General features: G+C 46.7%; 1 protein-coding gene across 1 annotated transcript in view; it reads right to left on the minus strand.

The window, feature by feature from the left end:
• Nucleotides 1–24,441, minus strand: part of LOC137537255 (zinc finger protein 850-like) — a 120,052-nt gene that overhangs the window by 37,211 nt on the left and 58,400 nt on the right. Inside the window, exons 4-5 of the mRNA XM_068259344.1 lie at nucleotides 19,229–19,393; nucleotides 6,050–6,520 (exon numbers count right to left, since the gene is read on the minus strand). Of these exons, the coding sequence (XP_068115445.1) occupies nucleotides 6,050–6,520; nucleotides 19,229–19,393 (636 nt within the window). The remainder of the gene's footprint in view (nucleotides 1–6,049; nucleotides 6,521–19,228; nucleotides 19,394–24,441) is intronic.

Consider the following 24,441-nt stretch of genomic DNA (forward strand, 5'->3'; position numbering starts at 1 on the left):
ACTTGCTATACTGGGCTGACTGTACTTGCTATACTGTGGTAACTGTACTAGCTATACTGGGGTAACTATACTTGCTATACTAGGCTAACTGTACTTGCTATAGTGTGGTAACTGTACTTGCTATACTGGGGTAACTATACTAGCTATACTAGGCTAACTGTACTTGCTATACTGTGGTAACTGTATTTGCTATACTGGGGTAGCTATACTTGCTATACTAGGCTAACTGTACTTGCTATACTGGGGTAACTACTGGCTATACTGGGGTAGCTATACTTGCTATACTAGGCTAACTGTACTTGCTATACTGGGGTAACTATACTTGCTATACTAGGCTAACTGTACTTGCTATACTGGGGTAGCTACTGGCTATACTGGGGTAGCTATACTTGCTATACTAGGATAACTGTACTTGCTATAGTGTGGTAACTGTACTTGCTATACTGGGCTAACTGTACTTGCTATACTGTGGTAACTGTACTTGCTATACTGGGGTAACTATACTTGCTATACTAGGCTAACTGTACTGGCTATACTGTGGTAACTGTACTTGCTATACTGGGGTAACTATACTTGCTATACTAGGCTAACTGTACTTGCTATAGTGTGGTAACTGTACTTGCTATACTGGGGTAACTACTGGCTATACTGGGGTAGCTATACTTGCTATACTGGGGTAACTGTACTTGCTATACTGGGCTAACTGTACTGGCTATACTGGGGTAACTGTACTGGCTATACTGGGGTAACTGTACTGGCTATACTGGGGTAACTGTACTTGCTATACTGGGGTAACTGTACTTGCTATACTGGGCTAACTGTACTTGCTATACTGTGGTAACTGTACTTGCTATACTAGGCTAACTGTACTGGCTATACTGTGGTAACTGTACTTGCTATACTGGGGTAACTACTGGCTATACTGGGGTAGCTATACTTGCTATACTAGGCTAACTGTACTTGCTATAGTGTGGTAACTGTACTTGCTATACTGGGCTAACTGTACTTGCTATACTAGGCTAACTGTACTTGCTATAGTGTGGTAACTGTACTTGCTATACTGTGGTAACTGTACTTGCTATACTTGGCTAACTGTACTTGCTATACTTGGCTAACTGTACTTGCTATACTAGGGTAGCTATACTTGCTATACTAGGCTAACTGTACTTGCTATAGTGTGGTAACTGTACTAGCTATACTGGGGTAACTATACTTGCTATACTAGGCTAACTGTACTTGCTATAGTGTGGTAACTGTACTTGCTATACTGGGCTAACTGTACTTGCTATACTAGGCTAACTGTACTTGCTATAGTGTGGTAACTGTACTTGCTATACTGGGCTAACTGTACTTGCTATACTGGGGTAACTATACTTGCTATACTGGGGTAACTACTTGCTATACTGGGGTAACTATACTTGCTATACTGGGGTAACTACTTGCTATACTGGGGTAGCTATACTTGCTATACTGGGGTAACTGTACTGTCTATACTGTGGTAACTGTACTTGCTATAGTGTGGTAACTGTACTAGCTATACTGGGGTAACTGTACTTGCTATACTAGGCTAACTGTACTTGCTATACTGGGGTAACTATACTTGCTATACTGGGGTAACTACTGGCTATACTGGGGTAGCTATACTTGCTATACTGGGCTAACTGTACTTGCTATACTGGGGTAGCTACTGGCTATACTGGGGTAGCTATACTTGCTATACTGGGGTAACTGTACTTGCTATACTGGGGTAACTGTACTTGCTATACTGGGCTAACTGTACTTGCTATACTAGGCTAACTGTACTTGCTATACTGGGCTAACTATACTTGCTATTCTGGGCTAACTATACTTGCTATACTAGGCTAACTGTACTTGCTATACTGGGGTAACTGTACTTGCTATACTGGGCTAACTATACTTGCTATACTAGGCTAACTGTACTTGCTATACTGCGGTAACTGTACTTGCTATACTGGGCTAACTGTACTTGCTATACTGGGGTAACTGTACTTGCTATACTGTGGAAACTGTACTTGCTATACTGTGGAATCTGGGAAAAAAGGGGGGCTGCTGCCGCTGACACTAGCCACGCCCACTCCCCCCCCCCCCCGCCCCCACACGGGCCCCAGAGACAATTTTGGTCGGGATAGTGGGCCCCGGGCTCAAAAAGGTTGGGGACCCCTGATTTAGAGAGAAGTGCCTGTGTAATCTGATCTCTTTCTGTGTCACATGACTGCCATTTCAGAAAGGGAAGAGAAGCTCATTTGAAAAGCACTGAATGTTAACATTGTCTGCTTCCATGAAAGCAGGAAGTAGACACAGTGCAGATTTATTGCAGGATTTGTATCAGCTGTAACAAAGACATGCTTTTCTTTATAGGTTATGATGCTGTTGCGTATCTTTTAGAGCATAGAGGAAGTTCTGAGTTCAGGTCTGCTTAAAAAGGGACCTGGGCACCTTAATCTGCAACAATCTCTTCCTGATGCTCGGTACACACAATGCAATTTCCTGACAGATTTACTGTCAGATCGATTATTCCCAACATGTCCGATCTGATTTCTGCACGATTTCCTATAGAAGGGAACAGGAAATCGGAAATCAGACATGTTGGAAATTGTGGATCGGACAGTAAATCTGTCAGAAAATTGCATTGTGTGTACTTAGCAGGTACATCGGCTTGCCTCCTCATCCTCCTTTTATTCTGTAAGCAGAGTTGCACTGGCCCCGCATTACCCCCTCGCACGCCACCCGGCTACTTTTTCATGCCACCCGGCTACTTTTTCATGCCACTCGGCTGGAAACATTTTTTTGGTGAGAACACTGTAGGATCATCCAGGGCTGTGGAGTCGGTACAAAAATCCACCGACTCCGACTCCTCTAATTTGCATATTACAATCTTGTTGAATGAAAGTATGTAACATGAAATTCGTCTCTTAATTGCCAACGCTTAGGAATTTCAAAAGACAACTGAAGTGAGAAGGATATGGAGACTGCCATATTTATTCCCTTTAGTCATAGACTAAAACTAGTCTTTGTAAGAGTACTTGTAAAAGGTACAGACCGGAACAAAGAACATCTATCAGGCCCTAGGCAATGTAACTGTGGGTGCATGTAAAGCTCAACACACACCATACAATCTTGGTTGTACAGATTTACCAAATCTATGTAGTATAAGGGCTAACAGATTGAAAATACCTAGTATGATTGATTAGATAAGCTCTTATACTACATGAAAGTGGTAAGATTGAACAACCAAGATTGTATGGTGTGTGTTGAGCCTAAGAGTGATGTGCAGGTACTCTGCAGGGGAATAAGGGGATTCTTCCTCTATTACACATCTGAACATGGATCATGCCCTAGGCAATGTAACTGTGGGTACATGTAAGAGTGATGTGCAGGTACTCTGCAGGGGAATAAGGAGATTCTTCCTCTATTACACATTCTTCATGCACAATCTGGACCAGGTTTATGGGTGACAGACAACTCCTCTGTGTTCAATGTGCACAACATTCTCAGTGGATTCCCTGCAGCTCTGTGGGGAGTGCATATGTAGAGTATAGTACTACTGTGTAACAAAGTAAACCTGAGACAGATGAAATTAAAGTTTTATACATACCTGGGGCTTCCTCCAGCCCCCTTCAGGCTAATCAGTCCCTTGCTGTTCTCCTCCGCCACCTGGATCTTCTGCTATGAGTCCAGGTACTTGAGCCAGTCGGGCGTAGTGCGCATGCACACACTCCACCGCCGGGAGCGTACTACACCTGCTCAGCACTATTGCGCAGGTGCAGAATGCTGCTGGCTGTGGAAGCGGCATGTGGCCTGACTGCGCTGACTGGCTGAATTACCAGGACTCATAGCAGAAGATCCAGGTGGTGGAGGAGGACAGCGAGGGACTGATTAGCCTGGAGGGGGCTGGAGGAAGCCCCAGGTATGTATAACACTTTTCTTTTCATCCTTCTCAGGTACCATTTAATTCATAGTCACCAAACCAAATTTTAACAACATATCAAATTATTTGATTTCATCAGCAAAGGGAGTGCATACATTTGCATAAATCAGCATCCGTGCAGAATTATTTCCATCTCCTTGACCATCTCTATTAGTGACACGGCTACACATCAGGCTTTATTCTTACAGCAGAGATGTTATTTAGTATATATGTTACGGCCAGAACCCGAAGTCTGGCCACTTCGGGTTCTGGCCGGTCACAACGCGAAGTGGCTGCCTGAAGCAGCCAATACACGAAATGCTGCCTAATTTCGGGCTTTGTCCGGCCAGAACGCGTTCTGACTAAACGTGGCCGGCCAAGTCCCAAAGCTCACCTATTTGAAAGTGCTGTCCTCCGCTCTGTATCCTGTGTTATTGTTCCGCTTCCAGCAGCAGCCCGGCCTGATTCTCTGTGCAGAGAGTCGGAGGAGGTAATGTTCACATCAAAGCATCGGCTCTTAGAGCCGGCTCATTTGCTCAATGAACTTCACACTGCAGCCTGTGGAAACCTGATCCAACCTGCAATCTCCTTGCAGATCTGCACACAGCACAAGCCTCTTTCCTCTCCCGGCCATAAAACACACTGTTTATCCATTGCTAGGTAATAGCTGCCAGCCAATAATATGCTGCTCTGATTGAGCCAGACTCTGCAGAGAAGGAGCTCCTCACACACAGACATGCTGCGGTTGCACAGCTTTCACACAGCTGTGAGGGGGGAAACCAGTAATAGACTCTGCCATTCGGAATCATGCTAGAACAGCGTTCCCTCTGAAAGATGGTGTGCACTGTAATCTGACTCTGACTCCACTTTTCTGGGATGCTGTGGACCATTAGCAGCAAGGTGACAAATGATTTTTCCCCCCTTATCACCCCTATGTATCAGTACTGTTACGACCAGAACAGGGGTGTAACTAGGCCCCACCGGGCCCCCTGCAGAATTTCAGAGCGCCCCCCCGGGGCCCGCTCAGGTCCGTTTTGTGGGGGCTGGAGGGGTGGCAGCATGAGGGGAAAGCCTTGGCCACAGTCGGAGGGGAGAGGGGAAGTTCCCCCCCTCTCCCTCACCTCGGGGCTCTCCCCTTTGCGCTCCCCTCCAGCTAGTTACAGTGTGTGGGCAGCGGCGGGCAGATACATACCTTCCGTGCGTTCCATCGCAGACTTCTCGCTCTAGCGGCTGACGTCACTTCCAGAAGTGACATCAGCCGCTAGAGCGAGAAGTCTGCGATGGAACGCACGGAAGAAGGTATGTATCTGCCCGCCGCTGCCCACACACTGTAACTAGCTGGAGGGGAGAGCCCCAAGGTGAGGGAGAGGGGGGGAACTTCCCCTCTCCCCGCCGACTGTGGCCAAGGCTTTCCCCTCATGCTGCCACCCCTCCAGCCCCCACAAAACGGACCCGTGTGGGCCCCAGGGGGGAGGCCGCCAGGGGCTGCAGGGCATACTGTTACGCCACTGGACCAGAACCCGAAGTCTGTCCACTTCGGGTCCTGGCTGGTCACAACGCGAAGTGGAGATTTTTGCATTTTGGACTTTGGCCGACTGACTTTGGCCGTTTCTAGAACTGGCCGGCCAATGTCAGAAATTTACAGCATTTTGGACTTTGGCCGACGTCAAATCGGCCAGTTCTAGAAACGTCCGGCCAATTCTAGAATTGGCCGATTTCTGGCTTTGGCCGTAACAAATACAACAGATTCCTGTGTACACATCATATACACAGTCACAATCAGATATGTATATCTGACCTTAAAAATACGGGGACTGCTTTATTGAAGCAGCACAAGTAACTAATTTTTATTTGTTTATTTCATTTTTGTGGACTAAGCACAGCTATTACTGTATGTATACATTATTTATGATGACTATTATCTGAGAAATAGAACATTTTATCATATTTTCTATTTTAATTACAGTTTAAATTCATTAGGAGTCGGAGTCGGTGCATTTTTTTCCGACTCCAGGCACCCAAAATTGCCCCGACTCCGACTCCACAGCCCTGGGATCATCTATCACCTAATATGGCCGGTCTAACTAAAAAGACATTCAGTATTTAATTTTGATTACTCACCTGTTTTACCCTCTGTAAGAGCCTCTTCCTCTTTACTTGTCCTCATCATGTCCTCCATAGACTGCTGATCACTCCTCACATACGTCTCTTCTTCTTCCTCTTTACTTGTCCCCATCATGTCCCCCTCCTCCATAGACTGCTGATCACTCCTCACATACGTCTCTTCTTCTTCCTCTTTACTTGCCCTCATCATGTCACCCTCCTCTATAGACTGCTGATCATTCCTCATATACGTCTCCTCTTCTTCCTTTTTTATTGTCTTCATCATGTCACCCTCCTCAATAGACTGCTGATCACTCCTCACATACGTCTCTTCTTCCTTTTTTATTGTCATCATGTCACCCTCTTCCATACACTGCTGATCCCTCCTCACATAATTTTTTTCTTCCTCTTTAATTTCCCTCATCATGTCTCCTTCCTCCATAGACTGCTGATCACTCCTCTCTTGTTCTTTGAGCTCAGATCTTAGTTCTGAAAAGGATAACAGATTATAGCTGTAAGATATCAGCAGTAATACACAGAGCACAGAAAAGAACATACTTTGCTAGGGGTGATGATAATATCTCCTGCACAGTCCCCCCTTCCATGGTCAAGGAAAAACACACACATATCCCGGCACATCACCTGAAGATAGGACCAGGGATGAGCTTCAAATGAAATCCAAATGAGTTTCATTCTCCTAATTACTGCAGTTGATGGGGTGGGTGAGGGGGGGAGGGGGTGTAACATACCTGGCCTCCATCTTCTTTAATTCTTCCCACGCTGCGTTCCAAGCTGCTGTCACATGACTACAACACTTCCTCCTTCCGGGTTGATGGAAAAAAGCGTAGTAGTCACGTGACGCGGCTTGGAATGCGGCGTAAGACGCGTCGTGGGAAGAATTAAAGACGACGGCTGCTGGGGAAGTTTAGCCCCCTCATCCCTGGCTAGGACATTTAAATAAGTTATTAAGGAAAGGAAGGTGGCTAAAGGGGGTGTGGCCAGAAAAATAGCAAAAAAGCAATTAAAGGGGCACTATGGTGAAAAATGTTTACATTTAAAAACGTACCCTTCTTTGGGTACCCCCAAAAGATGCGCCCCCCGCCCCCCCCCCCCCCTCCCCCATCATAGCCTTGATGTTTGGGATTCAGTCCGATATTCCTCTCATCTTCAATCCCCCACCTCCCCTTGCTGCCTCTTGTTAATAATCTACTTTTTCTCCCAGGATATGAAAATCCAGCCGCCTTTAGATGGTGGGTTGATAATGGCCTTACCAAAGTAATGCATTTCCGCACCCCCAGAGCGGTGTACAGTTGGCCAGCCCTACAAGAAAACTTCCAAGTCCCACCAAGAGAATACTTTCGTTTTTTGCAAATAAAGCACTGGATACAGTCCCTCACCCAAAATAGGGATCCCCCTTATGATGCTACTGTAACAAATGCGGGATTCTCTCCGTGATCAGCGCACAAGACGTGCGCTGACACTGCGTAAATCCTCCACAAGCGTGTAATTTGAGGGAACCCAGCAAAAGGTGCAATGCACCTGTATAGGGAAATTCCTGTCGGCAGGTGGAGCTGTGGAGTGCAGAGGAACAGCTCCTCTGCCCTACCACACACGCCAGACAGGAACTGCACGAAGGGAAGAAACGCAGGGCAAGATAGCCCTGAAGGAGAGAGAGAGCAAAGCGACAGAGGGTATGTGTGTGCACCAATCTAGTCGCCAACCCGCGACAGTGCATACACAACCATGAAGAACAGGAGAGAAGGCAATCGCCAGAGATGGCGATTGCTAACAGCGACACAAGACTGAATAAGCACAGATGAGGAATGTATGTATGTCCACCAATCTAGCCGCCAACCTGCGACGGCGGACACACAACAAAGGAAACCAAGTGAGAGCGCAATCGCAAGAGAAGCGATTGCGAAAGAGAATAAGCACAGGGACAGATTGTATGTGTGTGCACCAAACTAGTCGCCAACCCGTGACGGTGCATACACAACAGCAGATATGAAGTAGGAACGCAATCGTGAGAGAGGTGATTGCCAGAGGTGACACAAGGCTACAGCAAGGCAGAGCACGAGAGTAGCAAAGGCACAGCAAATCATACAATGAGAAGGAAAATAACAAACGCTAGCTAAACGCGAACACCGCACTCATTCGCAACAGTGCACGCGTTTATGCGTGGTCTCTGCATGATAAGCACAACAGAGACAAGCACGCCTAACTAACCACCGACAGACAAACATGAAACAGAGGACGCGAGCGCTTGCTTAACGGTTACTTCACCGAGCCTCCATCAAGCGTTCGTAGCAGACAAGACAGATACACGAAAACAGGAATAAGTGAGAGATAAGATCCACAGCACTAGCGCAAGAGGCTAGTGCGATCCAGTAAGACAAGACAGAAGGATCCACAGCACTAGCGCAAGGCGAGTGCGATCCAGGCAAGACAGATCAGAAGGGGCTACCAGTAACAACCGCTGTTCCGGTTAACACCCAGACACACAGAACGATTTCCTGTCGACCACCGCTGGGACAGGACAATCACAACAGACAAACAAAACAGATATGCAATCCTAACTGCACTAGAGAAACTGCCTAGTGCAGTCCCAGGAATTACTCTAGGCTAATCTTCAAACAAAGAGCAAGGCTGACACTTGGAGTGTTTTACAGGAACTAACCCTTATGACCAGCAAAGGACTCTGGGAAACATAGCTCTTTATACTGCCAGTCATCAAAGGAGGCAGGTAGGGGATTTGCATAACGAGTGTATGCAAATTCCTCAGCAGCAGAACAGACCAGAAACTTGTAATGGAAAAACAGGTCTCTCTTGCAGAGACCTGCAGCCCACAGACTAGAGGAATTGTCAAACAGCTGTCTGCCAGTGCATCCAGCCGAGCAGATCATTACAGCTACCCCATATGAAAACATATGCCTTTACCGTTCCAACTCTAAAGGGCTGATTTCCACAATATACGCTTTCTTAACCCGTCCAGAATGCCCGCTCACCCATGCTTATACTACCAGATGGGAATTAGACTTGTCGAGCACGAAAGACAGAGTGGATTGGCTAAATATATGGAGCAGGATTTCCTGCTGCTCATCGAATCTGCACACAATAGAAGCGGACTACAAGGTCATGACTCGCTGGTACCTTGTTCCGGCAAGAATAGCAAAGGTGTTTCCATCTGCCAGTCCTTTCTGCTTCCATGGCTGTAGGTCACACGGAGATATGCTACATATTTGGTGGACCTGTCCCAGGCTCACTAGGTTTTGGTGTCAAATTTATAGACTACTCTGTAAATTTATCCTCGGGGAAAAGCCAGAGAAACCCCTTATGTGGCAAATAAAATGGGAAAGGGATATAAGAAGTAATTGGGGAAAAGAATTATGGCATAAGATCTATCAGATTACTTGGAAATATCCAAATCGTAGGTGTCAATTTTCTCAATATAAAATACTGTCCAGATGGCACCTTACCCCAGCAAGATTGGCTAAATTCTCCAAAGATGGAGTAGACTGCTGTTGGAGGTGTGACCAGGGGGGAGGTGACCAGATTCATATGTGGTGGGCCTGCCCTCAGGTGCACCAGTCCTGGCAAATAATAGAGGGTTTTTGGAGCAAATATACGCAAAAAAGCATATATATAGGATGTCTAGAAGCGGTATTTGGAATTGAAGAAAGCGAAGAGAATATCCAATTAAAGGAATTAAGAGAAATTGGGAGCTTGGTAGAACAAAATATCTTAGCAAAGCAATGGAAAGATAAGAATCCACTAGATTTTGAGACGTGGTTTGCTGGGATGTGTTTCTTTTGGGAGGAGGCCTGTGAGGAGGGGACAGAGAATATAGGGGAACCAAATAAGATAAAGGGACTGAATGATTTCTGGATGGACCTGATACGGAGGGAGGAGGCATCAACAGAAAACAGAAGGGATGACCTGGCTAAATAGATAAATGAGTGTGTTGTGGACTGAATGGTGAAGAAGAATGAGGGGACGGAAGGGACGGACTGAATGAGGGATGAATGGCAAATTTGGGCTATGGAGGTGGGTATGTATGTTTAGCTTAAAGTGGAGTTTGCGAGATGAGGGAAGGGGGGGGGGGGGGGAATGTAGGAGGGAAGAATGTGTTGTTTTGCTTTGGGGCCTAGAGTGTACTCAGCCCTAGTAAGGTATCTTACGATATTAATTTGGTTTACTAGATGGTTAAATAAAAATAAGACTAATTATCGAACTATGATGCAACTAATAGCCGGACACAAGGAGTCTTTCAATGAAGCCCGAATAATGGTCTGGCAAGGGCGAGGTCAAGCCAAGCTGAGTTCGAAAAGAAAAAAAAAATGTATAGACTACTCTCATCCCTCTTCCATGTGACCATCCCCAAAAACCCATGGCAAGCTCTTCTGCACGAAAAAATAGGAACTGCTAACCTCATCTCAGAACAAATTAGCTGCCTTTGTTTTCTCGGCAGCTACCATGTCATTTGTTGGCAACTGGAAAAAACCTTCTGTTAACATTGGTGAGGTGAAATCTAGAATTAACTCCTTTATGATCAATGAAAAATTGACTAGCATTTTGAAAGATACTCATAAAAAAGTTGAGAAGATTTGGGACCCCTGGATCCAATTGGAGCACCCTCTCATGGAGAGTTCCCTGATCACGAGGCTATGAGTCGGGACGGCCCTCTTTCTTCTCCTCTTTCCTTCTTTTTCGCTCTTCTGTTTTCTTCCTCTTCACTTGAACTCAGCTGAGCTCATCATAGCGACCTCAAGGTTGCCCGTCTATCGCTGGACGACGGGCACAGGGGGTCACAGTTTTCCCCAGCCTCAGGCTGGGACCACCCTCCCCTAACTCATATATATGCCCCAGATAGTTGGACATGATCCTCTGGGGCACACCTTCATAAATCTTTCAGATGTACATTACCCCTTTGTTTACATTGGGATTATGTGTTATCACTCCTTTCATTGTATGATAACTGATCAATGTTACGATGACTGTTACGATACTATTTGGCTCTGTTGTTAGCTTTACTGTATCTTTTTAAAAACTGAAAACTCAATAACATTTTAACCACTTCACCACTGAGGGGTTTTACCCCCTGACCACCAGAGCAATTTTCACCTTTCAGCGCTCCTTCCATTCATTCGTCTATAATTTTATCATTACTTATCGCAATGAAATGAACTATATCTTGTTTTTTTCGCCACCAATTAGGCTTTCTTTAGGTGGGACATTATGCCAAGAATTATTTTATTCTAAATGTGTTTTAATGGGAAAATAGGAAAAAATGTAGGAAAGAAATTATTTTTCAGTTTTCAGCCTTCATAGTTTTTAAATAATGCATGCTACTGTAATTAAAACCCATTAAATGTATATGCCTATTCATCCCGGTTATAAAACCGTTTAAATTATGTCCCTATCACAATGTTTGTCGCCAATATTTTAGTTGGAAATAAAGGTGCATTTTTTTCAGTTTTGCGTCCATCCCTAATTACAAGAGGCACAGACTAACCAGCAAGCTCATGGTGACCCAGAACTCATTGGGGTGTGTAAGGGACTACAATGGTCCTAAAAGCCCCCTTACTAAGATGTTAAGAAAAACAAAAGTTTGCTTTCCTAAAACAGAAAGAATTTGCGATAATTCAGGTTGGAGTGAGCTCGAGATGTCTCCCAGGCACCACTGCTGAATATATGCAAATTAACCATTGTACCCTTAGAAGCTAAACACACCTCCAGAACCGCTGGAATGCAATGATGTATGATTTAGGACCATTGTAGTCCCTTACACACCCCAATGAGTTCTGGGTCACCATGAGCTTGCTGGTTAGTCTGTGCCTCTCGGATTTACAAGCCCTACTCCATAGAGCCAAATTAATCCATGCCATGCACTGATGAGGATCAAACAATCTGAAACAGTCTGTATGCATGTTGGATTATTATGGCTCTGTACATATTAACAAGAGGTTAGGAGGTGAGAGCCCTGGAGCAGGCTATTTGCGCCTGTCCGCCCCTTATGTGTCGCGCCCAGGTTATGCGCATATAGCAGAACGCAATGGACGTTGAGGTAAGTGCCTGTTTTTAATCCTGGGAGGTGTGTGCGGGCGGCTCTTCCCGGCACTGGCCACGCTGGGGAGATCGCCTGCACCCCCTGGCCTCCACCTCCGGGGTGCCGCTGTGTGGGTTCCAGGCGGTGAGAGTGCCTGGGACCCCCGCGGCCCCCCGGTTGTATGGGGGCAATGGGAAGCCTCCTCGTGGCGCCCCTGGATAGTGCTGTATAGCATGAACTAATTCCCGCAGGGCGTTTGTTTTGCGGTTTTTGGTTTTGACCCTGCATATTTAGGCATGCGAAAGCAAATGCTTATTTGCATGAGCAATGTCTCGTGATTAGCCAATAGGCCAAATTTGCAAAGCCAGATTTGTCAGGTTCACTTGGTTGATGCACACATGCTTTTTCTCTGATTATAGTTAGCATTGCATTTCTTTCTTCTGAGGGCAGGTAGTGAGTGGCTTGTTTTAGGAGGTGAGAGCCCTGGAGCAGGCTATTTGCGCCTGTCCGCCCCTTATGTGTCGCGCCCAGGTTATGCGCATATAGCAGAACGCAATGGACGTTGAGGTAAGTGCCTGTTTTTAATCCTGGGAGGTGTGTGCGGGCGGCTCTTCCCGGCACTGGCCACGCTGGGGAGATCGCCTGCACCCCCTGGCCTCCACCTCCGGGGTGCCGCTGTGTGGGTTCCAGGCGGTGAGAGTGCCTGGGACCCCCGCGGCCCCCTGGTTGTATGGGGGCAATGGGAAGCCTCCTCGAGCTCACTCCAACCAGAATTATCGCAAATTCTTTCTGTTTTAGGAAAGCAAACTTTTGTTTTTCCTAATTACAAGCCCATAGTTTATAAAGTAACAGTGTTATACCCTCTTGACATAAATATTTAAAAAGTTCAGTCCCTAAGGTAACTATTTATGTATTTTTTTTAAATTGTAAATTTTTTTTTTTTTTAATTACAAAAAAAAAAAAATTGGGGAGTGTGGGAGGTAAGGAGTTAATTTTTTGTGTAAAACAAGTTTATTTGTGTGTAAAAAATGGTTAGGGTGTAGTTTTACTATTTGGCCACAAGATGGCAACATTACCAATTTGTTTCATGCGACCTGCAAGCGTCCTTCCGGACGCTTGCAGGAAGTAGAAAGAGGCTGGGACTTTGTTATTTTTTCACAATGATCGCGCTGCTCAGCCGAGCGGCAGCAGATCATTGCGGGGCTTAGATCAACGAACGGGAATGGATTTTCCCGTTCGTTGATCTCTGGGCGAGCGGGCGGCGGCGTGTTTACTAGCGGCGGGCGGCGTGTTTATAAGCGGGAGCGTAGACAGCGGCGGGAGTGCGCAAAGTACGGATTTCTCCGTCCCTGGGGGTGAAAGGATGGAAAAAGGGGCGGAGAAATCCGTACGCGCGGGGGTAAAGTGGTTAAAAAACAAAAATGTAAATTATGTGCAAACATAAATAAATAAGAAGTATGTTTTTTCCAGAGTAAAATGAGCCAAATTACTTTTCTAGTAACAAATGGACAAGCACCATATATAGTCACAAATATTTATGCTAAACAGCCTCAATTGAGGACATATTTAGACAAGCAACAGGATGTGCTGTGGGGTATAGACAGCCTAAAAAACAACAAAGGAACCCACTTACAGCACCAAAGCCTGACAATACTTAGGGTCATTGTAGAAATAATACTTTATTGAGGAAACCATTCCAATAAAAACATATAAAATCACCACAAGGAGATGCGGGCGGATGATAATACAATAATATAGTATTTAGGGTTGCCGCGATTTACCGGTATTACGGTATACCACGGTTTTACGAAGCACGGTAATCACGGTAATCACTTTTGGGAAATACCGGTTTTTGCTGTATTTCCGCATCTCGCCACTGCTCCGGCATTGTCCTGCTCTGTGTCTCCCTTTGTAACGAAGGCAAGCTCCCAAAGCTAGTTTCTGATTGCGGGAGGCTTGCCGACATGAGTGCAGGAGCTGGGTGGTGATGCGCGTCCTGTAATGACGCGGCCACGGCTGGAGCGCACACGGAGATCTATTTCCCCGGCAATGTATCTGCTTGTGGTTTCTTTTTATTGTGGACTGTACCACAAAGGCAGAGGGGGAGTCACCAGGTCATTCCTGCTAAATAAATACGGCAAATGAGAAAAGGCTACAGCCCGTTCTCCCTTCTGCTAGATGCACGCAGCCCCCTGCCTCCCCCGACTGCAGAGCTGACATAAACACTGATACAGATCAGTGTTCAAAGGAATGTCCAGCTCTCCTCCCCCATGAAAATGAGTATGCCGCCCGCCCGGGAGAAGGAGTGAGAGACGCACTGCACTTGAGGAGCTGAAGCTTATGACACCAGATAAGCAGTGTTGCTGTGTGAGAGGTGCTGTGTTTGTATGAATGCAGCTAGTGTGTATATGTATGGCATGTGTGTGTGATGTCTGCCGGATGGATGGATGGATGGATGTCTGCCTGCCGGATTGGTGTGTGTGTGTTTTGTGTGATGTCTGCCTGATGTACGTTCGTTTGTGTGAGGTCACGTGTCCTCATGCCCACCGCTCCCCCCTGTTCTACTCTGTCCCCCTACTTTTTAAAGAAATCGTCCGCAGTGGCTTAGCACAGGACTTCACCTAATTCATATCCGCTCCACCCATTTGCATTTCATTTTTCAGCTCTGGTATCATTTAAAGGAAACCAGAGACGCAGCATAGTGAAAGTTTTATATACATACCTGGGGCTTCCTCCAGCCCCATCATGCGCACAGATCCCTCCCACGCCGCCATCCTCAGCCTTTTCTATTGCTGGTATTGAGTCCAGTAACTTCGGCCAGTCGCGGCCCATTTTACGCATGCGCAGTGCGCTCCCTCCATCTCTTGCAGAAAATAGTACTACGCCTGCGTAGTATTATTCTCCGCTGTAGAGAACGCACTGCACATGCTCAGACTGGCCACGACTGGCTCAAGTTACCGGACTCAATACCAGCGATAGAAAAAGCTGAGGATGGCGGCGTGGGAGGGATCTGTGCGCATGATGGGGCTGGAGGAAGCCGCAGGTATATATATAAAACTTTCACTATGCTTCATCTCTGGTACACTTTAAGGTGTATAGTAAAGTGTACCACCAGCATTTTTAAAGTGGACCTGAACTCAAAACGCCCTCCTCTGCTCAAAGATATGCAACAGCAATTTCTTTCTTTGTTACAGCTGATACAAATCCTAAAATAAATCTGCACAGTTTCTACTTCCTGATTCATGGAAGCAGACATATTAACCTACTGTGCTTTCAAATGGCCTTATTATCTGCCCTCTCTGCCATAGGCAGTCATGTGACACGGGAGAATGAGATTTACTTTTGGTATTTTTTTTTTTTACATTTAGAAGAGTAAATATTTCAAGCATGACAGGAGGACCCTAACCATTAATGGTTTAATAAAGAAGAGTTTGTTCAACGTTGACCTTTTCTCATTTTTATAAGGGTAATTGTAATGAGAATAATTGCGCAATACCGTATACCGTAATACCGTCATACCGTGGTATTTTTTTTGACGGTTATCATACCGTGAATTTTCATACCGTTGCAACCCTAATAGTATTACACAATAATAAATAATTACAGCCACCACTCTCTCATTATATATGCAGGTTAAATAGCCATAAAGTGCATGGATACAATGTGATAACAACAATATCTAATTTCGGCTGGGCAAATAACCTAAAAGAAATAATATGTAAGAAAGTGACAGTAGAAAAAGGAGGACCAACCTGAAACAGGTCAGTAAAGTGAGACCGTGCAGAGTGCAGATAAAGTGCACTCTGCAGATAGTGGAGAGGAGGAGCAACCAACCCGCTGCAGCCTTAATGCATCTCGCGGCAATTGTCCGCTTCTAAAGGAGGCTAAGGAGTACTGGCGTATACAACGCTTTTATTTGCCCCGCCGCAAACCCGGAAGTCAATCGCCACACATTGACTATGACGCGGCCGCGTCATTACGCATGCGACGTCGAGTAACCATAGTGGCCCGAGTAGTCAGAGAACGCCTCCCATTGGAGTAATCTAAGATAAAGGGGCAAGCGCAAATTGTAGAGCGGGGTGATGGGCGAGGAAAGATATAGATAAAAGCATATATCTTTCCTCGCCCATCCCCCCATGAAGAGATGGACTAATCCAAAACCTGTTGCTTCTGTCAGATTTCTACTACCTACTGTAACTGACAGCAACATAGGAGAAAAGTAATTTATGGCTCATTTTACTCTGGGAAAAACGTACTTATTTGGATGTTTGCACATATTTTAAATTTTACAATTTTTCACCATAGTGCCCCTTCAAGACTTTGCACACTCACATGCAAATGTTCAAACAAATGCATTTATATGAATGAATCATCCAGGTACCACTGCTATCTCTACAGCTAAGTTAAAAGCCGGGGTCTTAGTTACAAAAGATTAGGAGCACACATCCTGACGTCCTCTCCTGGGATAGATAGCGCATCGTACCAATCGCACAAGTGAGCTAACGTAATGTATCCATGCGCACAATGCACATGTTTTTTGCTCTCTCCCAGTGTGCCTTGCTCATCATCTGATGTTTCTTTCCTCCTCTCCATGCACACATTCCTGGGAGGTTACAGCAGTACCGACAGCGGTAGATGGATGAGGATGTGAGGAGAGAACAGCTGGAGACAATAGGAGCAGAGGCCTGCAGCTAATCATCTACAATAAAACCCCTGTGTCCGTGCGCTGTCCCAGTGTAGCGTTGTCCATGCTGAACCGTTGTGCGCACTGCGCAGCACGGACAACGTTACACAGGGATAGCGTGGGACCAGGGAGCCGAGTGTGTGGCGGGTGGCCGGGTCTGCTGCGGGTAGGCGGCGTGCGCATGCGTGGTGAGGAGGGGAGTGGATGAGAGGTGGGAGGAGAGGAGGTGGGAGGGGAGGAGAGAGGAGGTGGGAGGAGAGGAGGTGGGAGGAGAGGAGGTGGGAGGAGATTCGACAAAGACCTAGAGCCCATTTTAAAACGGGCTTAGGCCACCTAGTTAGCTATAAATTATCATTACTTATGGCTCTGGCACCTGATGAACTAGGCAAAAGGGACTGCAAGTTCATATCCGACCATACCTGAGCTGCTCCCCCATACCCATGTCTGTACTAATCCCCCCACTGCTCCCCCATACCCATGTCTGAACTAATCCCTGCCCACTGCTCCACATTCCCATGTCTGTACTGATCTCCCCACTGCTCCCCAATACCCATGTCTGTACTAATCCCCCCACTGCTCCCCCATACCCATGTCTGAACTAATCCCCCCACTGCTCTCCCATACCCATGTCTGTACTGATCTCCCCACTGCTCCCCCATACCCATGTCTGTACTAATCCCCCCACTGCTCCCCCATACCCATGTCTGTACTGATCTCCGCACTGCTCCCTCATACCCATGTCTGTACTAATCCCCCCACTGCTGCCCCATACCCATGTCTGTACTAATCTCCCGGCTCCCCCATACCCACGTCTGTACTAATCTCCCCACTGCTCCCCCATACCCATGTCTGTACTGATCTCCCCACTGCTCCCCCATACCCATGTCTGTACTAATCCCCCCACTGCTCCCCCATACCCATGTCTGTACTAATCCCCCGGCTCCCTCATACCCATGTCTATACTAATCTCCCCACTGCTCCCCCATACCCATGTTTGTACTAATCCCCCACTACTCCCCCATACCCATGTCTGTACTAATCTCCCCACTGCTCCCCCATACCCATGTCTATACTAATCCCCCCACTGCTCCCCCATACCCATGTCTGTACTAATCCCCCGGCTCCCTCGTACCCATGTCTATACTAATCTCCCCACTGCTCCCCCATACCCATGTTTGTACTACTCCCCCATACCCATGTCTGTACTAATCCCCCCACTACTCCCCCATACCCATGTCTGTACTAATCCCCCCACTGCTCCCCCATACCCATGTCTGTACTAATCTCCCCACTACTCCCCCATACCCATGTCTGTACTAATCCCCCCACTACTCCCCCATACCCATGTCTGTACTAATCCCCCCACTACTCCCCCATACCCATGTCTGTACTAATCCCCCCACTGCTCCCCATACCCTTGTCTGTACTAATCCCCCCACTGCTCCCCCATACCCATGTCTGTACTAATCCCCCCCCTGCTCCCCCATACCCATGTCTGTACTAATCCCCCCACTGCTCCCCCATACCCATGTCTGTACTAATCTCCCCACTGCTCCCCCATACCCATGTCTGTACTAATCCCCCCACTGCTCCCCCATACCCATGTCTGTACTAATCTCCCCACTGCGCCCCCATACCCATGTCTGTACTAATCCCCCCACTGCTCCCCCATACCCATGTCTGTACTAATCTCCCCACTGCTCCCCATACCCATGTCTGTACTAATCTCCCCACTGCTCCCCATACCCATGTCTGTACTGATCTCCCCACTGCTCCCCATACCCATGTCTGTACTGATCTCCCCACTGCAGCCCATACCCATGTCTGTACTAATCTCCCCACTGCTCCCCCATAGCCACGTCTGTACTAATCTCCCCACTGCTCCCCATACCCATGTCTGTACTAATCTCCCCCATACCCATGTCTGTACTAATCCCCCGGCTCCCCCATACCTCTGCAATGTATCCCACAACCTGTGCATTGCCCAACAGGCATAAATTAGCTAGTATATAACAACAATCTCACAACCTTACCTCCAGCAGCCACGTGTTCTTCCTGCAACTAGTACTTCTCCGGCTGTTACATCACTTCCTTTCTTCGGCTTAATTACTTCCTGTCTGTGTGATCACCATCTTGTGGTGAATAAGCTAACTGCAGCCTCTGTGGATTCATCTCCACTCAGCCTATTATTATTGTTACTTTTATTTTCTGTTGCTGCTGAACATCTCCATCTACAGACACATCACATAAAGTAATAATTCATTATTATTATTATTATTACTCAGACTAGAGATGTAGAGCTGCCAATGGATGTGGCTCCATAGTTATAGGAAATGGCAGAATCACTTATTCACATTTATATAGGTTTGGAATTTGTCTAAATGGGTGTCTGGGATAAATTTGTGGCCCTTATCAAAGATGTTTTTATTTTCCTAAGTTGATGTGATGTTGCCCATCTCAAAAGTACCTTCATGTGGGAGCACGGTGGCATAGTGGTCAGCGCTCTCGCCTTGCAAGGAGTTTGTATGTTCTCCCCGTGTCTGCATGGGTTTCCTCTGGCCTCTCCACTTTCCACCCACGTCCGCAAAACATACAGATAAGTTAATTGGCTTTCCCCTAAATTGGCCCAAGACTACAATACATACATAGACATATGACTGTGGTAGTGCTTAGATTATGAGCCCCTCTGAGGGACACTCAGTGACAAGACAATATACTCTGTACACCACTACATAATACATTGGTGCTATATAATTACTTAAATTAAAAATGTTTAGTGTTTACTCTTTATCTTTTTTGATCTGGCGTGTAATTTCCTCCCTCCCCTTCTTCCTCGTCGTCTCGGTATCATTTCCTTCCCCATACCTCTCCATACTCCCAACGATCATTTTTTGGGGTGTGTGGGGATCAGAGGTGGAGGGGGCTGTTTTGGTGGTGGTTTGTAGTATGGTTGTGGTCCTACTGGTCTGCTGGGACATGAGGTGTCCTCCACGGAGGTGGTCTGTAACATGGACCTCCATGAAAAGGAGTATGAGTATTCCAGACCTATATAGATTTGAATAAATATATTAGGAATATTAACATCAAAAGAAGCTTTCTGCAACAAGGAGCCCTATATGCAATAATCAATCACCTCCTGCATACCAGCACACACATTTACAAAATCCATCTTCGTTCAATCCAAACATAATGAGCAATAAATATATAGCTGTTTTTAAGAAGGTGGTTTCTGATGAATTTGATGGGATCACTGTCAAAACAAACCACTACAAGAAGCCAAATGTTACTGGGGCAGACCATCAGTCATTGAAAGAAATGGGCACCAATGATTCTGTTAAAGGGAACCTAAACTGAGAAGGATATGGACTTTTCCTTTTAAAATAATACCAGTTGCCGGATTCTCCTGCTGATCCTGTGTCTCTAATACTTTTAGCCACAGCCCCTCAACAAGCATGCAGATCAGGTGCTCTGACTGAAGTCAGACTGGATTAGCTGCATGCTTGTTTCAGGTGTGAGATCCAAATACTACTGCAGCAAATAGATAAGCAGGACTGACAAGCAACTGGTATGGTTTAAAAGGAAACATCCATATCCCTCTCAGTTTAGGTTCCCTTTAAAGCAGCCTATTAGGGGTGGGGGGGGGAGTGGTTTGGGAAAAACAAGCATATATCAAAGAGATTAAATAACTATTCGAGGACACCACCACATATAAAGCACTAAAAGGGGATCCCACCTCTGCATAAGACAGGACCGCAAGAGAAACCAATAGCACATGAACCCCCCACCCTATATCCCAACAAGGGATACTTGTTCCCAAAACTACATCATGCCCCTGATGAGTCACGATTGACGAAACCGGCAGGGCGGAGCTTAGACACGGAAGAGAGGACGGCTGGAATACGGCGGCTTGGCGTGTGTGGGCAGCGAGCGGATTCACGTGCAGAGGAAATGCCCACAGGAGAAAGTAGAGAGCCTGGCGGCTATAGCGGGGGAGGACCCGTGTCTAAATTACTCTGAGCGAAAAACCCATCATGGGATATGTGAGTGCATTTTAGATTTTATAATAAATTGCGGTACATGGTGATGTGGAATCTGGCGTACTGAGGAAAAAGTTAGTCCATACATATTGATCGTGAGGTGGGGGAGGACCCGGGAACGGTCCCAAGGTGCTACTAGACCTAACGGAGGTCTTAGAATCCGGGGAGTTACTCACAAAGGGTGAGGTGGTGGCATCTTTATGTCATAGCCATGAAGTTTTGAGAAATTTGAAGCTGATGAACTGTGGATTGTGGGCTGTATTATTGCAGGACGTAGGACTTGTTGTGACAGCTTTTGAGCGCCATCCTCTGTGATTTAATATTTTATGTGATATATAGAGGAGGCGAACAAGCTTGCTCATCTTTGGATATTATTGGTACTTTTATTTATAGGGTTGGTCTGACTGTGAGCGCTATACTCTGTTGTTTTAATATTTATCTGTGTCCTGATGTTTGCGTATCCGTATGACATATATTTAAGACCCAGAATTGTCACTTGCTGTATATGTACAATCTATTAAGAATTTCTGTGATGGAAGCTATTTAAGTCTAAGCATCCTATTAATCAAGAAAACCAGTGTGTCAAATAGTACTTATAAAACAGATGACATCCCCCCAAGGGATCTGGAAACAACCTGGCAATAGAGATGGCACGAATAGTTCACCAGCGAGCACGATTCAGTGAAGATCAGGTATTCGTGTTCGTGTGCACATTTTTTCCACTACTGTGCCCCAGGCCCTGTGGTATTATCACTAAATTGTGGTTGAGATGTTGCAGCATGTTTTCAGTGTCTGTGTGATAGTGCTCAGACAGGGCACACTGGCACTGAGAGCCACACCTGTGCCCACTTACATTGATATTGAATAGCGTGCCACACAAAAGCACAAGCACAGTTTTACCACTAGTGCTCCAGGGTCCCTGTTATTATCACTGTATTGTGTTTGAACTGTTGCGTATTTCGGTGTGTGACACTACACAGCCCACTGACAACCAGAGCCGTGTGCACTACTAATATTGTTGCTGCCATATGCAGTTGCAGGCACATCCACTGCATTACTTTTCACAGGCACAGTACCCCAATTAAAATAAAATGGCAGGCAGAGACAGGCCACCCCGCAAGTGTCCTCGAGGTCGTGCTGCTGTGATTTCCTGTGGCCCTGGTAGAATGCACAGTGTTCAGAGGGCACATACCCTCAACCCTCAAAATTCTGAGCTTGTGGTTGACTGGCTTACACTTCTTCTACAGCTTCTGCATGGAACCTCCTTGACGCACCGTCCACCATCCTCCTCCTGCTCTGCTTCTGGTACCCCACAACAACTTACCACCACCACAGCTGCTCCACCTGATATGTCAGAGGAGTTATTCACACATGATGCATTTAGTGATACACTTGGGATCATCCAGCCAACACGCCCTTCAAGGTCTGCTGCTGCCACCACCCAAACGCTGACATTCCAAAGGCTCACCAGTGTGGCATTTTTTTTTTTGTTCCTCTGATACAAGCAATGCCATCTGCAACCTCTGCCAAAGGAAACTGAGTCGTGGGAAGAGAAAAACACACAACATAAGAAATTCCAACTATAAAACACTTTTCTAGCAGAAAATGGCTTCTGAGAGCAAGACAGAGATAAAAAGGGGAATTTCTTATCAGTGAGGGTCACACTGTAGTCACTTCCTGTCTGAGTCAGGACTGAGTCAGCCACTTACTTACCTGATATTTAACTCTTTCAGGTAGATAAAGAAAAAAAGGAACACAGCATAGTTATTTGTGCGCTAGGCACTGTACATACCAATGTCTATCTCATCATGTCATATGTCACTTCGGGTATCCTCAGTGGTGCTCGGATGTGCCTCATCCACGAATTCGGCAATCCGCGTGGTTGCAAAAAAAAAATATGCATTCGGCCCCGCCGCATGCGGATTTTCGTCCGCGTCCACGCAACCACGCGGATTTTCTGCAGTGAATGGCGTAATCATGCGTGGATTCCCGCCCGGAGGCGGAATTTCTTTTAACGTTAATAACAAAGCCCCCATACATGCTACAATCCCCCAAATTGCATGGATTATCGAGGTGATAAGGGGCAACATAACTTCAACATAATTTTTTTTTTTTAATGGCTTTTAAAGACAAATCACCACTGTAAATGGGGCTATTAATTGGTAATACGTGGTTTTAAAAAGGGATATACGCGTTAAGCAATCAAAGAGGTGAAGGCGAGTTCCAATGGCACTTGGAGGCGAAGGTACCGCTGGAGGAGGATGAGTGACTGACGCCAAAAAGGCCCCAGAGAGGTTTTCGTAATTTGTTTTTGTTTTTTTTTTTGCAGCAATTGACATCGCAGCAGAGTTGTCAGTGGACACGGGCAGTGTGAACGCAGAGTGCAGTGGTGGTAGCGACTGAGTCAGGAGAAGGACTATGCGGCCGGTCAGTTCAGCAGCACAGAAGGACCACCGCGACATACTGGTAGTAGTAGTAGCAGCACAGCGTCATAGTGCTGGCCAAAAAATTAAATGCACCCAGTGACCCGGGCAGTGTGAACGCAGACAGAGTACATTGGTGGTACCGTGGTAGCGACTGAGTCAGGAGGAGGAGGAGGACAAAGCGGCGTTCAGTTCAGCAGCAGCACAGAAGGACCATGGCAACATACTGGTGGTAGTAGTAGCAGCACAGCGTCATAGTGCTGGCCAAAAAATTAAATGCACACGGTGACCCGGGCAGTGATAACGCAGACAGAGTGCATTGGTGGTACCGTGGTAGCGACTGAGTCAGGAGGAGGAGGAGGACAAAGCTGGCGTTCAGTTCAGCAGCAGCAGCAGCACAGAAGGACCGTGGCAACATACTGGTGGTAGTAGTAGGAGCACAGCGTCATAGCGCTGGCCAAAAAATTAAACGCACCCGGTGACCCGGGCAGTGATAACGCAGACAGAGTACATTGGTGGTACCGTGGTAGCGACTGAGTCAGGAGGAGGAGGAGGACAAAGCGGGCGTTCAGTTCAGCAGCAGCAGCAGCACAGAAGGACCGTGGCAACATACTGGTGGTAGTAGTAGCAGCACAGCGTCATAGCGCTGGCCAAAAAATTAAATTCACCCGGTGACCCGGGCAGTGATAACGCAGACAGAGTACATTGGTGGTACCGTGGTAGCGACTGAGTCAGGAGGAGGAGGAGGACAAAGCGGGCGTTCAGTTCAGCAGCAGCAGCAGCAGCAGCACAGTAGGACCATGGCAACATACTGGTGGTAGTAGTAGCAGCACAGCTTCATAGTGCTGGCCAAAAAATTAACTGCACCCGGTGACCCGGGCAGTGATAACGCAGACAGAGTACATTGGTGGAAGCGACTGAGTCAGGAGGAGGAGGACAATGCGGGCGGTCAGTTCAGCAGCACAGAAGGACCATGGCAACATACTGGTGGTAGTAGTAGTAGCACAGCGTCATAGTGCTGGCCAAAAAATTAAATGCACCCGGTGACCCGGGCAGTGATAACGCAGACAGAGTACATTGGTGGTACCGTGGTAGCGACTGAGTCAGGAGGAGGAGGACAATGCGGGCGGTCAGTTCAGCAGCACAGAAGGACCATGGCAACATACTGGTGGTAGTAGTAGTAGCACAGCGTCATAGCGCTGGCCAAAAAACTAAATGCA

Source organism: Hyperolius riggenbachi, chromosome 10 (genome assembly GCF_040937935.1).
Source record: "Hyperolius riggenbachi isolate aHypRig1 chromosome 10, aHypRig1.pri, whole genome shotgun sequence".
NCBI lineage: Eukaryota > Metazoa > Chordata > Amphibia > Anura > Hyperoliidae > Hyperolius > Hyperolius riggenbachi.